The sequence below is a fragment of the Coregonus clupeaformis genome, unplaced genomic scaffold, assembly GCF_020615455.1.
Source record: "Coregonus clupeaformis isolate EN_2021a unplaced genomic scaffold, ASM2061545v1 scaf0832, whole genome shotgun sequence".
Taxonomy (NCBI): Eukaryota; Metazoa; Chordata; class Actinopteri; order Salmoniformes; family Salmonidae; genus Coregonus; species Coregonus clupeaformis.
In genome coordinates, this window is record NW_025534287.1 from 45,001 (window position 1) to 61,755 (window position 16,755).

Sequence of the window (16,755 nt, forward strand, 5' to 3'; positions counted from 1 at the left end):
TTTGATGCGAAAAGTGCAAATCAATCCCAGAACAACAGCATAGGACCTTGTGAAGATGCTGGAGGAAACAGGTACAAAAGTATCTATATCCACAGTAAAACAAGTCGTATATCGACATAACCTGAAAGGCTGCTCAGCAAGGAAGAAGCCACTGCTCCAAAAACGCCATAAAAAAGACAGACTACGGTTTGCAACTGCACATGAGGACAAAGATCATACTTTTTGGAGAAATGTCCTCTGGTCTGATGAAACAAAAATAGAACTGTTTGGCCATAATGTACCAATTTATAAGTCGCTCGGGATAAGAGCGTCTGCTAAATTACGTAAATGTAAATAATGACCATCGTTATGTTTGGAGGAAAAAGAGGGACGCTTGCAAGCCAAAGAACACCATCCCAACCGTGAAGCACGGGGGTGGCAGCATCATGCTGTGGGGGTGCTTTGCTGCAGGAGGGACTGGTGCACTTCACAAAATAGATGGCACCATGAGGAAGGAAAATTATGTGGATACATTGAAGCAACATCTCAAGACATCAGTCAGGAAGTTAAAGCTTGGTCGCAAATGGGTCTTCCAAATGGACAATTAGCATGGGTACTTCCTGTTTGAGTTTCTGCCTATAGGAAGGGAGGAGCAGGATGGAGTCGTGATCTGATTTGCCGAAGGGAGGGCAGGGGAGGGCCTTCTAGCCATTCCAGAAGGCTATGTGTTGATAGAACGTCGGTAGCGTTTTCCTCAAATTTGCTTTGTTAAAATCCCCAGCTACAATACATGCGGCCTCAGGATATGTGGTTTCCAGTTTGCACAAAGTCCAGCGTAGTTCTTTGAGGGCCGTTGTGGTATTGGCTTGAGGGGGAATATACACGGCTGTGACTATAACCGAAGAGAATTCTCTTGGGAGGTAATACAGTCAGCATTTGATTGTGAGGTATTCTCGGTCAGGTGAACAAAAGGACTTGAGTTCCTGTACGTTATCACAATCACACCATGAGTAGTTCATAATAAAACATACACCACCGCCTTTCTTCTTCTCGGAGAGTTCATTATTCCTGTCTGTGCGATGTACTGAGAACCCAGCTGGCTGTATGGACGGGGACAGTATATCCGGAGAGAGCCATGATTCCGTGAAACAGAGTATGTTACAGTCCCTGATGTCTCTTTGGAAGGAGATCCTCGCCCTGAGCTTGTCTACTTTATTGTCCAGGGCTGAACATTAGTGAGTAATATACTCGGAAGCGGTGGATGGTGTGCACGCCTCCTGAGTCGGACTAGATGTCCACTCCGAATAGATTTTCTCCACCGGCAGCGTCTTGGAGCAGCCTCTGGGATAAGTTCAATTGCTTTGGTGGGGGTACGAACATAGGTTCCAATTAGGGAAAGTCGTATTTCTGGTCGGAATGCTGGTGAGTTACCGCCGCTCTCATATCCCAAAGTTATTTAATGCTGTATGTAATAACACAAAACACGTTCTGGGCTGATAATGTAAGAAATAAAACAAATTAAAATACTGCAAAGTTGCTTAGGAGCTAGAAGCAGAGCTGCCATGTCTGTTGCTTAGGAGCTAGAAGCAGAGCTGCCATGTCTGTTGCTTAGGAGCTAGAAGCAGAGCTGCCATGTCTGTTGCTTAGGAGCTAGAAGCAGAGCTGCCATGTCTGTTGCTTAGGAGCTAGAAGCAGAGCTGCCATGTCTGTTGCTTAGGAGCTAGAAGCAGAGCTGCCATGTCTGTTGCTTAGGAGCTAGAAGCAGAGCTGCCATGTCTGTTGCTTAGGAGCTAGAAGCAGAGCTGCCATGTCTGTTGCTTAGGATCTAGAAGCAGAGCTGCCATGTCTGTAGCTTAGGAGCTGGAAGCAGAGCTGCCATGTCTGTTGCTTAGGAGCTAGAAGCAGAGCTGCCATGTCTGTTGCTTAGGAGCTAGAAGCAGAGCTGCCATGTCTGTAGCTTAGGAGCTGGAAGCAGAGCTGCCATGTCTGTTGCTTAGGAGCTAGAAGCAGAGCTGCCATGTCTGTTGCTTAGGAGCTGGAAGCAGAGCTGCCATGTCTGTTGCTTAGGAGCTGGAAGCAGAGCTGCCATGTCTGCTGCTTAGGAGCTAGAAGCAGAGCTGCCGTGTCTGTTGCTCAGGAGCTAGAAGCAGAGCTGCCATGTCTGTTGCTTAGGAGCTAGAAGCAGAGCTGCCATGTCTGCTGCTTAGGAGCTAGAAGCAGAGCTGCCATGTCTGTTGCTTAGGAGCTAGAAGCAGAGCTGCCATGTCTGTTGCTTAGGAGCTAGAAGCAGAGCTGCCATGTCTGTTGCTTAGGAGCTAGAAGCAGAGCTGCCATGTCTGTCGGCGCCATCTTACTGTCTACTGTTAGCATTTTGTGTGTGTGTGACTCACGTTCCAGTCGATGGTTGAGAAGAAGGCGTGACGTTTGATCTCCTCCACCCCGTCAGCCCCAGCCCCTACACAGATACAATGCACCATCAGTGACACACACACACACACACACACACACACACACACCAGCCCCTACAGCAAGACAACCATCAGGAACACACACACACACTCTCTCTCTCTCGCTTACCCAGGTGGTTAATTTGTGTGAATGTTCTATCAGTGTTTTGTTACTTGTCATGTTTTGTGTGGACCCCAGTAAGAATAGCTGATGCCTGTGCAAAAGCTAATGGGGATCCAAATAAACTTACCCAGGCGGTTAGCAGGGTTGCGTTTAAACAGCATTCTGAGCAGACTCTGGGCTTCTAGACTCAGGAAGTGAGGCATCCCTAACTTAGCTCTGAGGAGGGAAGGAGAGAGGGAGAGAGAGCAGAGAGGAGAGTGAAACCAATGTCCTGAGCAAATGTAAAATTGGCTTCTTACCAAAATACTGTACGACAGACCACGTATACACCCTGCACATCCTAATTGACCCCAAAAAAATATTATCAAAAGCAACGTTTTCTCATGCTTTGTTGATTTCAAAAAAGCTTTTGACTCAATTTGGCATGATGGCCTGCTGTATAAAATGATGGAAAGGGGTTTTGGGGGAAAACCTACAATATTATAAAATCAATGCACACAAACAATAAGTGTATGGTCAGAATTTGCGTGAGACAGGGATGCAGCTTGAGCCCCACCCTCAATGAATGATCTGGTGCAGATGATCTGGTGCTTCTGTCCCCAACCAAGGAGGGCCTACAGCAGCACATAGATATTCTGCACAGATTCTGTCAGACCTGGGCCCTGACAGTAAATCTCAGTAAGACAAAAATAATGGTGCTCCCAAAAACGTTCAGTTGCCAGGACCACAAATACAAATTCCATATAGACACCGTTGCCCTAGAGCACACACAAAACTATACATCCCTCGGCCTAAACATCAGCACCACAGGTAACTTCCACAAAGCTGTGAACGATCTGAGAGACAAGGCAAGAAGGGCCTTCTATGCCATCAAAAGGAACATAAACTTCTACATCCCAATTAGGATCTGGCTAAAAATACTTGAATCAGTTATAGAACCCATTGCCCTTTATGGTTGTGAGGTCTGGGGTCCGCTCACCAACCAAGAATTCACAAAATGGGACAAACACCAAATTGAGACTCTGCATGCAGAATTCTGCTAAAATATACTCTGTGTACAACGTAAAACACCAAATAATGCATGCAGAGCAGAATTAGGCCGATACCCACAAATTATCAAAATCCAGAAAAGAGCTGTTAAATTCTACAACCACCTAAAAAGAAGTGATTCTCAAAACTTCCATAACAAAGCCATCACCTACAGAGAGATGAACCTAGAGAAGAGTCCCCTTAGCCAGCTGGTCATGGGGCTCTGTTCACAAACACAAACAGACCCCACAGAGCCCCAGGACAGCAACACAATTAGACCCAACCAAATCATGAGAAAACAAAAAGAGAACTACTTGACACACTGGAAAGAATCAACAACAAAAAAACGGAGCAAACTAGAACGCTATTTGGCCCTAAACAGAGAGTAGACAGTGGCAGAATACCTGACCACTGTGACTGACCCAAACTTAAGGAAAGCTTTGACTATGTACAGACTCAGTGAGCATAGCCTTGCTATTGAGAGAGAGGACACCATAGGCAGACCTGGCTCTCAAGAGAAGACAGGATGTGGCCACTGCCCACAAAATGAGGTGGAAACCAAGCTGCACTTTTTAACCTCCTGCCAAATGGATGATCATAAAAGAGACACATATTTCCCTCAAATTACACAAACCCACGAAGAATTCAAACACAAATCAAATTTAGTAAGGTTGCTGTCTCCTGGGTACATGCATTCAACACCCAGGCGCATACGGCGATTTCTCACATAGATGCACGTCTCAAATCAGGTTACAAACCAGTTAACTAAGACCCCTAGACTTAGCAAGTGCATCAATATTAGCAGGTTAACTAAGACCCCTAGACTTAGCAAGTGCATCAATATTGGCAGGTTAACTAAGACCCCTAGACTTAGCAAGTGCATCAATATTGGCAGGTTAACTAAAAAAAGACCCCTAGACTTAACAAGTGCATCAATATTAGCAGGTTAACTAAGACCCCTAGACTTAGCAAGTGCATCAATATTGGCAGGTTAACTAAGACCCCTAGACTTAGCAAGTGCATCAATATTGGCAGGTTAACTAAGACCCCTAGACTTAGCAAGTGCATCAATATTGGCAGGTTAACTAAGACCCCTAGACTTAGCAAGTGCATCAATATTGGCAGGTTAACTAAGACCCCTAGACTTAGCAAGTGCATCAATATTGGCAGGTTAACTAAGACCCCTAGACTTAGCAAGTGCATCAATATTAGCAGGTTAACTAAGAACCCTAGACTTAGCAAGTGCATCAATATTGGCAGGTTAGTTAATCTGTTTCATAACATGATGTAGAACCTGTGTGATTGACTTACTTGAGGATCATGTTCATGGTCTCGTTGCGGTCTTTCCCCTGAAACGGTAACCTCCCGGTCAGCATTTCAAACTATAACAGATGAGAGACAGACATTAGGTTGGGGTTATAGATACAGGTAGAGACATTAGGTAGGGGTTATAGATACAGGTTAGATACAGGTAGAGACATTAGGTTGGGGTTATAGATACAGGTTAGATACAGGTAGAGACATTAGGTTGGGGTTATAGATACAGGTTAGATACAGGTAGAGACATTAGGTTGGGGTTATAGATACAGGTTAGATACAGGTAGAGACATTAGGTTGGGGTTATAGATACAGGTTAGATACAGGTAGAGACATTAGGTTGGGGTTATAGATACAGGTTAGATACAGGTAGAGACATTAGGTTGGGGTTATAGATACAGGTTAGATACAGGTAGAGACATTAGGTTGGGGTTATAGATACAGGATAGATACAGGTAGAGACATTAGGTCGGGTTATAGATACAGGTTAGATACAGGTAGAGACAGACATCAGGCTGGGGTTATACAGTGAGGGAAAAAAGTATTTGATCCCCTGCTGATTTTGTACGTTTGCCCACTGACAAAGACATGATCAGTCTATAATTTTAATGGTAGGTTTATTTGAACAGTGAGAGACAGAATAACAAACAAAAAAATCCAGAAAAACGCATGTCAAAAATGTTATAAATTGATTTGCATTTTAATGAGGGAAATAAGTATTTGACCCCTCTGCAAAACATGACTTAGTACTTGGTGGCAAAACCCTTGTTGGCAATCACAGAGGTCAGACGTTTCTTGTAGTTGGACACCAGGTTTGCACACATCTCAGGAGGGATTTTGTCCCACTCCTTTTTGCAGATCTTCTCCAAGTCATTAAGGTTTCGAGGCTGACGTTTGGCAACTCGAACCTTCAGCTCCCTCCACAGATTTTCTATGGGATTAAGGTCTGGAGACTGGCTAGGCCACTCCAGGACCTTAACGTGCTTCTTCTTGAGCCATTCCTTTGTTGCCTTGGCCGTGTGTTTTGGGTCATTGTCATGCTGGAATACCCATCCACGACCCATTTTCAATGCCCTGGCTGAGGGAAGGAGGTTCTCACCCAAGATTTGACGGTACATGGCGCCGTCCATCGTCCCTTTGATGCGGTGAAGTTGTCCTGTCCCCTTAGCAGAAAAACACCCCCAAAGCATAATGTTTCCACCTCCATGTTTGACGGTGGGGATGGCGTTCTTGGGGTCATAGGCAGCATTTCTCCTCCTCCAAACACGGCGAGTTGAGTTGATGCCAAAGAGCTCCATTTTGGTCTCATCTGACCACAACACTTTCACCCAGTTCTCCTCTGAATCATTCGGATGTTCATTGGCAAACTTCAGACGGGCCTGTATATGTGCTTTCTTGAGCAGGGGGACCTTGCGGGCGCTGCAGGATTTCAGTCCTTCACGGCGTAGTGTGTTACCAATTGTTTTCTTGGTGACTATCCAAGATGGCATAGCAGTGCGGTCGTGTTCTTTGTTGTGTGTCCGTGTAAATAGCCTGTTTTTTTATTTATTTATTTTATTTTTCGTACATATTTCCTTATCACACTTTTCATCCTTCTAATAAATATACTTTCCTGCAACCCGCCTCACTCAATGTGGAACGGATTCTATTATTTACTCACCTTTATCTAGAATCTCCAGTTGAAACTAGCTAGCCAGCTAACTAGCTACTTGCTATTAGCCACCGTTAGCGCTTTTCACCCAGAACATCAGATTTCCTGACAGAATAACTGAATCACTGGACCCTAACACCGGATTGCAACTAGCTAGCCGCAACCGAATGGATGTTGCTGTAGGCTAATCACCACTGCCCCCGAAGCAAGCACCAGTTAGCCAGGATATGGGCCTGGCTCAAGGCTATCTACCTCGTTGTCTACCGGACGGGAGTAGCCAGCTAACTAGCTACTTGCCATTAGCCACCGTTAGCGTTTTTTCACCATTGTCCGTGGCCTGCACTACCTACAAGCCAGCTCTAGTCTGGACTATTATCGGCCAGTCTGCACTGTATGCACAGCGCGTTATCGACCCAGAACATATCAGATTTTCTGCCGGAATCACTAAATCACTGGACCTTCAACACCTGATCATCGTAACTAGCTATCTGCAACCAAATGGATGTTGTTGTTGGCTAATCAACCTTGAGCTAGCCTCAAGTTAGGCACATCTCCTGGATACCTCTCTGTCAACCGGACGGGACCTCCTAGAGTCGACACGGAGCCCCACCGATCCATCACGACTGGTCTGCCGACGTAATCGTCTGTGGTTTCAACAGGCTTCCCGTTGCGACGACCACGAAGATCCATCTGCTAGCCCTGGCCCGCTAGCACACGCAAACAACAGCCGTGCTTCCTGCTCGCTGTGCTTTAGCACCAATTCGAACTGCTCTCGGACTCACATATTGCTGTTCACTGGACCTTATGATCACTCAGCTGCACAGCTGATGCCTGCTGGACTGTTCCTTTACACGGTACCCTGTCCTGTTTATCTGTTTAGCCTCAGCCCAAACTTTCATCGCAATTGCCAGTTGTTGTCTTAGCTCTCTCTAATAACACCTGTGATTGCTTTATGCCTCTCTCCCATGTCAATATGCCTTGCCTATTGCTGTTCCAGTTAGTTCTTATTATACAATTTCAATATAGAACCCCAAGTCATTCTCAAACTGCCTCAAATAGCTCCTTTGTTCCACCCCCCATACACGCCGAGACCGGCTCAATCGGTGCCTCCAGTGATGCTATCTCTTTCATTGTTACCCAACGCTTAGGTTTACCTCCACTGTACTCATATCCTTCCATATCCTTTTCTGTACATAATGCCCTGAATCTATTCTACATCGCCCGGAAATCTGTCCCCTTTATTCTCTGTACCCAACGCACTAGAAGACCAGTTCTTAAAGCCTTTAGCCGTATCCTTATTCTAGTCCTCCTCTGTTCCTCTGGTGATGTAGAGGCTAACCCAGTCCCTGCAGCCCCCAGTATCACTCCTACTCCCCAGGAGTTATCATTTGTTGACTTCTGTAACCGTAAAAGCCTTGGTTTTCTGCACGTTAACATCAGAAGCCTACTTCCTATGTTTGAGTTATTCACTGCGTTAGCACACTCCGCCAACCCTGATGTTCTAGCAGTGTCTGAATCCTCAGCGATCACTGCCTTATTGCCTACGTCCGTAATGGGTCCGCGGTCAAACGACCACCCCTCATCACTGTCAAACGCTCCCTAAAACACTTTAGCGAACAGGCCTTCCTAATTGACCTGGCCCAGGTATCCTGGATGGATATTGATCTCATTCCGTCAGTAGAGGATGTCTGGTTGTTCTATAAAAGTGCTTTCCTCTCAATCTTAAATAAGCATGCCCCATTCAAAAAATTCAGAACTAAGAACAGATATAGCCCCTGGTTCTCCTCAGACTTGACTGCCCTTGACCAGCACAAAAACATCCTGTGGCGTACTGCATTTGCATCGAATAGCCCCCGCGATATGCAACTTTTCAGGGAAGTTAGGAACCAATATACACAAGCAGTTAGGAAAGCAAAGGCTAGCTTTTTCAAACAGAAATTTGCATCCTGTAGCACTAACTCCAAAAAGTTTTGGGACACTGTAAAGTCCATGGAGAATAAGAGCACCTCCTCCCAGCTGCCCACTGCACTGAGGCTAGGAAACACTATCACCACCGATAAATCTACAATAATCGAGAATTTCAACAAACATTTTGCTACGGCTGGCCATGCTTTCCACCTGGCTACCATTACCCCGGCCACCAGCTCTGCACCCTCCGCTGCAATTTGCCCATGCACCCCCCGCTTCTCCTTCACACAAATTCAGACAGCTGATGTTCTGAAAGAGCTGCAAAATCTGGACCCCTACAAATAATCTGGGCTAGACAATCTGGACCCTTTCTTTCTAAAAATAGCCGCTGAAATTGTCGCAACCCCTATTACTAGCCTGTTCAACCTCTCTTTCGTAACGTCTGAGATCCCCAGAGATTGGAAAGCTGCAGCGGTCATCCCCCTCTTCAAAGGGGGTGACACTCTAGATCAAAACTGTTACAGACCTATATCCATCCTGCCCTGCCTTTCGAAAGCCAAGTTAACAAATGCAATCCGGTTTCCGAGCTGGTCATGGGTGCACCTCAGCCACGCTCAAGGTCCTAAACGATATTATAACCGCGATCGATAATAGACAGTACTGTGCAGCCGTCTTCATCGACCTGGCCAAGGCTTTCGACTCTGTCAACCACCGCATTCTTATTGGCAGACTAAATAGCCTTGGTTTCTCAAATGACTGCCTCGCCTGGTTCACCAACTACTTCTCAGATAGAGTTCAATGTGTCAAATCGGAGGGCCTGTTGTCTGGACCTATGGCAGTCTCTATGGGGGTGCCACAGGGTTCAATTCTTGGGCCGACTCTTTTCTCCATGTATATCAATGATGTCGCTCTTGCTGCTGGTGACTCTCAGATCCACCTCTACGCAGACGACACCATTTTGTATACATCTGGCCCTTCATTGGACACTGTGTTAACAAACCTCCAAACGAGCTTCAATGCATACAACACTCCTTCCGTAGCCTCCAACTGCTCTTAAACGCTAGTAAAACTAAATGCATGCTCTTCAATCGAACGCTGCTGGCACCCGCCCACCCGACTAGAATCACTACTCTCGACGGGTCTGACCTAGAGTATGTGGACAACTACAAATACCTAGGTGTCTGGTTAGACTGTAAACTCTCCTTCCAGACTCACATTAAGCATCTCCAATCCAAAGTAAAATCTAGAATCAGCTTCCTATTTCGCAAACAAAGCCTCCTTCACTCATGCTGCCAAACATGCCCTCGTAAAACTGACTATCCTACCGATTCTTGACTTTGGCGATGTCATTTACAAAATAGCCTCCAACACTCTACTCAGCAAATTGGATGTAGTCTATCACAGTGCCATCCGTTTTGTCACCAAAGCCCCGTATACTACCCACCACTGTGACCTGTACGCTCTTGTTGGCTGGTCCTCACTACATATTCGTCGCCAAACCCACTGGCTCCAGGCCATCTATAAATCACTGCTAGGCAAATCCCCGCCTTATCTTAGCTCATTGGTCACCATAGCAACACCCACCCATAGTATGCGCTCCAGCAGGTATATCTCACTGGTCATCCCCAAAGCCAACACCTCCTTTGGCCGCCATTCCTTCCAGTTCTCTGCTGCCAATAACTGCAAAAATCTCTGAAGCTGGAGACTCTTATCTCCCTCACTAACTTTAAGCATCAGTTGTCAGAGCAGCTTACCGATCACTGCACCTGTACACAGCCCATCTGAAATTAGCCCACTCAACTACCTCTTCCCCATATTATTTATTTTGCTCATTTGTACCCCAGTATCTCTATTTGCACATCATCTTTTGCACATCTATCACTCCAGTGTTAATACTAATTGTAATTATTTTGCACTATAGCCTATGTATTGCCTTACCTCCATAACTTGCTACATTTGCACACACTGTATATATATTTTCTTTGGTATTTTTGACTTTATGTTTTGTTTTACCCCATAGGTAACTCTGTGTTGTTGTTTTTATCGCACTGCTTTGCTTTATCTTGGCTTAAACTGGGGTTATAGATACAGGTTAGATACAGGTAGAGACATTAGGTTGGGGTTATAGATACAGGATAGATACAGGTAGAGACATTAGGTTGGGGTTATAGATACAGGTTAGATACAGGTAGAGATATTAGGTTGGGGTTAGAGATACAGGTTAGATACAGGTAGAGACATTAGGTTGGGGTTATAGATACAGGTTAGATACAGGTAGAGACATTAGGTTGGGGTTATAGATACAGGTTAGATACAGGTAGAGACATTAGGTTGGGGTTATAGATACAGGTTAGATACAGGTAGAGACATTAGGTTGGGGTTATAGATACAGGTTAGATACAGGTAGAGACATTAGGTTGGGGTTATAGATACAGGTTAGATACAGGTAGAGACATTAGGTTGGGGTTATAGATACAGGTTAGATACAGGTAGAGACATTAGGTTGGGGTTATAGATACAGGTTAGATACAGGTAGAGACATTAGGTTGGGGTTATAGATACAGGTAGAGACATTAGGTTGGGGTTATAGATACAGGTAGAGACATTAGGTTGGGGTTATAGATACAGGTTAGATACAGGTAGAGACATTAGGTTGGGGTTATAGATACAGGTTAGATACAGGTAGAGACATTAGGTTGGGGTTATAGATACAGGTTAGATACAGGTAGAGACATTAGGTTGGGGTTATAGATACAGGACAGATACAGGTAGAGACATTAGGTTGGGGTTATAGATACAGGTTAGATACAGGTAGAGACATTAGGTTGGGGTTATAGATACAGGTTAGATACAGGTAGAGACATTAGGTTGGGGTTATAGATACAGGTTAGATACAGGTAGAGACATTAGGTTGGGGTTATAGATACAGGTTAGATACAGGTAGAGACATTAGGTTGGGGTTATAGATACAGGTTAGATACAGGTAGAGACATTAGGTTGGGGTTATAGATACAGGATAGATACAGGTAGAGACATTAGGTTGGGGTTATAGATACAGGTTAGATACAGGTAGAGACATTAGGTTGGGGTTATAGATACAGGATAGATACAGGTAGAGACATTAGGTTGGGGTTATAGATACAGGTTAGATACAGGTAGAGACATTAGGTTGGGGTTATAGATACAGGTTAGATACAGGTAGAGACATTAGGTTGGGGTTATAGATACAGGTTAGATACAGGTAGAGACATTAGGTTGGGGTTATAGATACAGGATAGATACAGGTAGAGACATTAGGTTGGGGTTATAGATACAGGTTAGATACAGGTAGAGACATTAGGTTGGGGGTTATAGATACAGGATAGATACAGGTAGAGACATTAGGTTGGGGTTATAGATACAGGTTAGATACAGGTAGAGACATTAGGTTGGGGTTATAGATACAGGATAGATACAGGTAGAGACATTAGGTTGGGGTTATAGATACAGGTTAGATACAGGTAGAGACATTAGGTTGGGGTTATAGATACAGGTTAGATACAGGTAGAGACATTAGGTTGGGGTTATAGATACAGGTTAGATACAGGTAGAGACATTAGGTCGGGTTATAGATACAGGTTAGATACAGGTAGAGACATTAGGTTGGGGTTATAGATACAGGATAGATACAGGTAGAGACATTAGGTTGGGGTTATAGATACAGGTTAGATACAGGTAGAGACATTAGGTTGGGGTTATAGATACAGGATAGATACAGGTAGAGACATTAGGTTGGGGTTATAGATACAGGTTAGATACAGGTAGAGACATTAGGTTGGGGTTATAGATACAGGTAGAGACATTAGGTTGGGGTTATAGATACAGGTTAGATATAGGTGGGGTAGTGTGTGTGTGTGTTTACCATGAGTACTCCTAGACTCCACCAGTCAGCACTCTGGTTGTGTCCTCTTCTGTTGACGACCTCAGGAGCCATGTACTCCACCGTCCCACAGAATGAATAGGCCTTTTTATCAACATCCACTGACTCCTTACTCAGCCCAAAGTCTGAAACACACGTCACACACACACACGTCACACTACACACACATATTACACAACCACATTCTTTTAGTTTTTCCGCTCAATCCCACTCATACATAAACAAACATCCCCTCCTGAAGCACCACAGCACACAGCCCAGACAGAGAGAAGGTCAGAGAGAAGGACAGAGAGAAGGTCATACCTGTTAACTTGATGTGGCCAGCTTCATCTAATAAAATGCTGAAAACAGAGAACAACAGCATTAGTAGGTATAGTAGAGAAACACAGAGACCTCATACCCATCACTAACAACACCCTAACCCATCACTAACAACACCCTAACCCATCACTACCAACACCCTAACCCATCACTAACAACACCCTAACCCATCACTACCAACAGCCTAACCCATCACAACCAACACCCTAACCCATCACTACCAACACCCTAACCCATCACTACCAACACCCTAACCCATCACCACCAACACCCTAACCCATCACTACCAACACCCTAACCCATCACTACCAACACCCTAACCCATCACTACCAACACCCTAACCCATCACTACCAACACCCTAACCCATCACTACCAACACCCTAACCCATCACTACCAACACCCTAACCCATCACTACCAACACCCTAACCCATCACCACCAACACCCTAACCCATCACCACCAACACCCTAACCCATCACTACCAACACCCTAACCCATCACCACCAATACCCTAACCCATCACTACCAACACCCTAACCCATCACTACCAACACCCTAACCCATCACTACCAACACCCTAACCCATCACCACCAACACCCTAACCCATCACTACCAACACCCTAACCCATCACTACCAACACCCTAACCCATCACTACCAACACCCTAACCCATCACCACCAACACCCTAACCCATCACTACCAACACCCTAACCCATCACCACCAACACCCTAACCCATCACTACCAACACCCTAACCCATCACTACCAACACCCTAACCCATCACTACCAACACCCTAACCCATCACTACCAACACCCTAACCCATCACTACCAACAGCCCAAACACCCAAATCACCACTAGCAACACCCCAAACACCCTAACTCATCACCAGCAACACCCCAACCATGTAAATTAGAAGAGGCAGAGACAGACTGGGGGGGTTAGGGGTCAGAGGTTAGGATACACACTTCTCTGGTTTGAGGTCTCTGTCCACTATGCCCAGGTGGTGATGTAGGGGTTAGGGGTCAGAGGTTAGGATACATGCTTCTCTGGTTTGAGGTCTCTGTCCACTATGCCCAGGTGGTGATGTAGGGGTTAGGGGTCAGAGGTTAGGATACACACTTCTCTGGTTTGAGGTCTCTGTCCACTATGCCCAGGTGGTGATGTAGGGGTTAGGGGTCAGAGGTTAGGGTACATACTTCTCTGGTTTGAGGTCTCTGTAAACTATGCCCAGATGGTGCAGGTGGTCGAGGGCCAGAGCCAGCTCTGCTAGGTAGAATTTGACATCTTCCTCTGTAAACATAACCTAGTGAGAACTGGACACATTTACTGTCTGTTCTGGCCTCGGAGGGAAGGGTCACAGGCAACACAACTCATTATACAACATTATAACATCATATTACTAAATACAGTTAGAGCTACACATACAGTGGGGAAAAAAAAGTATTTAGTCAGCCACCAATTGTGCAAGTTCTCCCACTTAAAAAGATGAGAGGCCTGTAATTTTCATCATAGGTACACGTCAACTATGACAGACAAAATGAGAATTTTTTTCTCCAGAAAATCACATTGTAGGATTTTTAATGAATTTATTTGCAAATTATGGTGGAAAATAAGTATTTGGTCAATAACAAAAGTTTCTCAATACTTTGATATATACCCTTTGTTGGCAATGACACAGGTCAAACGTTTTCTGTAAGTCTTCACAAGGTTTTCACACACTGTTGCTGGTATTTTGGCCCATTCCTCCATGCAGATCTCCTCTAGAGCAGTGATGTTTTGGGGCTGTCGCTGGGCAACACGGACTTTCAACTCCCTCCAAAGATTTTCTATGGGGTTGAGATCTGGAGACTGGCTAGGCCACCCCAGGACCTTGAAATGCTTCTTACGAAGCCACTCCTTCGTTGCCCGAGCGGGGTGTTTGGGATCATTGTCATGCTGAAAGACCCAGCCACGTTTCATCTACAATGCCCTTGCTGATGGAAGGAGGTTTTCACTCAAAATCTCACGATACATGGCCCCATTCATTCTTTCCTTTACACGGATCAGTCGTCCTGGTCCCTTTGCAGAAAAACAGCCCCAAAGCATGATGTTTCCAACCCCATGCTTCACAGTAGGTATGGTGTTCTTTGGATGCAACTCAGCATTCTTTGTCCTCCAAACACGACGATTTGAGTTTTTACCAAAAAGTTCTATTTTGGTTTCATCTGACCATATGACATTCTCCCAATCCTCTTCTGGATCATCCAAATGCACTCTAGCAAACTTCAGACGGGCCTGGACATGTACTGGCTTAAGCAGGGGGACACGTCTTTCACTGCAGGATTTGAGTCCCTGGCGGCGTAGTGTGTTACTGATGGTAGGCTTTGTTACATTGGTCCCAGCTCTCTGCAGGTCATTCACTAGGTCCCCCCGTGTGGTTCTGGGATTTTTGCTCTCCATTCTTGTGATCATTTTGACCCCACGGGGTGAGATCTTGCGTGGAGCCCCAGATCGAGGGAGATTTTCAGTGGTCTTGTATGTCTTCCATTTCCTAATAATTGCTCCCACAGTTGATTTCTTCAAACCAAGCTGCTTACCTATTGCAGATTCAGTCTTCCCAGACTGGTGCAGGTCTACAATTTGTTTCTGGTGTCCTTTGACAGCTCTTTGGTCTTGGCCATAGTGGAGTTTGGATTGTGACTGTTTGAGGTTGTGGACAGGTGTCTTTTATACTGATAACAAGTTCAAACAGGTGCCATTAATACAGGTAACGAGTGGAGGACAGAGGAGCCTCTTAAAGAAGAAGTTACAGGTCTGTGAGAGCCAGAAATCTTGCTTGTTTGTAGGTGACCAAATACTTATTTTCCACCATAATTTGCAAATAAATTCATTAAAAATCCTACAATGTGATTTTCTGGATTTTTTTTTCTCAATTTGTCTGTCATAGTTGATGTGTACCTATGATGAAAATTACAGGCCTCTCTCATCTTTTTAAGTGGGAGAACTTGCACAATTGGTGGCTGATCACCGACAACGATGAGACAGCCTATAGGGAGGAGGTCAGAGACCTGGCCGTGTGGTGCCAGGACAACAACCTCTCCCTCAACGTGACCAAGACAAAGGAGATGATTGTGGACTACAGGAAAAAAAAGAGGACTGAGCACGCCCCCATTCTCATCGACGGAGCTGTAGTGGAACAGGTTGAGAGCTTCAAGTTCCTTGGTGTCCACATCACCAACGAACTATCATGGTCCAAACACACCAAGACAGTCGTGAAGAGGGCACGACAAAGCCTATTCCCCCTCAGGAGACTGAAAAGATTTGGCATGGGTCCTCAGATCCTCAAAAAATTCTACAGCTGCACCATCGAGAGCATCCTGACTGGTTGCATCACCGCCTGGTATGGCAACTGCTCGGCCTCTAAGGGTGCCCTCAGGGGGAGCGGTGAGACCCAGAAAGTGTTAAGTGTTAGGGTGTGGGGGTGTGGCACTACAGAGGGTAGTGCGTACGGCCCAGTACATCACTGGGGCCAAGCTTCCTGCCATCCAGGACCTCTATACCAGGCGGTGTCAGAGGAAGGCCCTCAAAATTGTCAAAGACTCCAGCCACCCTAGTCATAGACTGTTCTCTCTGCTACCGCATGGCAAGCGGTACCGGAGTGCCAAATCTAGGTCCAAAAGACTTCTCAACAGCTTCTACCCCCAAGCCATAAGACTCCTGAACAGCTAATCATGGCTACCCGGACTATTTGCACTGCCCCCCCACCCCATCCTTTTACGCTGCTGCTACTCTGTTAATTATTTATGCATAGTCACTTTAACTCTATCCACATGTACATATTACTCCAACTACCTCAACTAGCCGGTGCCCCCGCACATTGACTCTGCACCGGTACCCCCTGTATATAGCCTCCCTACTGTTATTTTATTTTACTTCTGCTCTTTTTTTCTCAACACTTTTTTTGTTGTTGTTTTATTTTTACTTTTTTGTTAAAAAGAAATGCACTGTTGGTTAAGGGCTGTATGTAAGCATTTCACTGTAATGTCTGCACCTGTTGTATTCGGCGCATGTG

At 45.3% G+C, this 16,755-nt stretch overlaps 1 protein-coding gene across 1 annotated transcript in view; it reads right to left on the reverse strand.

Annotated features, from left to right (window-relative positions):
- Positions 1-16,755, reverse strand: part of LOC121559819 (ribosomal protein S6 kinase alpha-6) — a 96,319-nt gene that overhangs the window by 26,766 nt on the left and 52,798 nt on the right. Inside the window, exons 6-11 of the mRNA XM_045216866.1 lie at positions 13,901-14,007; positions 12,678-12,715; positions 12,357-12,499; positions 4,891-4,961; positions 2,678-2,766; positions 2,370-2,434 (exon numbers count right to left, since the gene is read on the reverse strand). Coding sequence (XP_045072801.1) covers positions 2,370-2,434; positions 2,678-2,766; positions 4,891-4,961; positions 12,357-12,499; positions 12,678-12,715; positions 13,901-14,007 — 513 coding nt within the window. The remainder of the gene's footprint in view (positions 1-2,369; positions 2,435-2,677; positions 2,767-4,890; positions 4,962-12,356; positions 12,500-12,677; positions 12,716-13,900; positions 14,008-16,755) is intronic.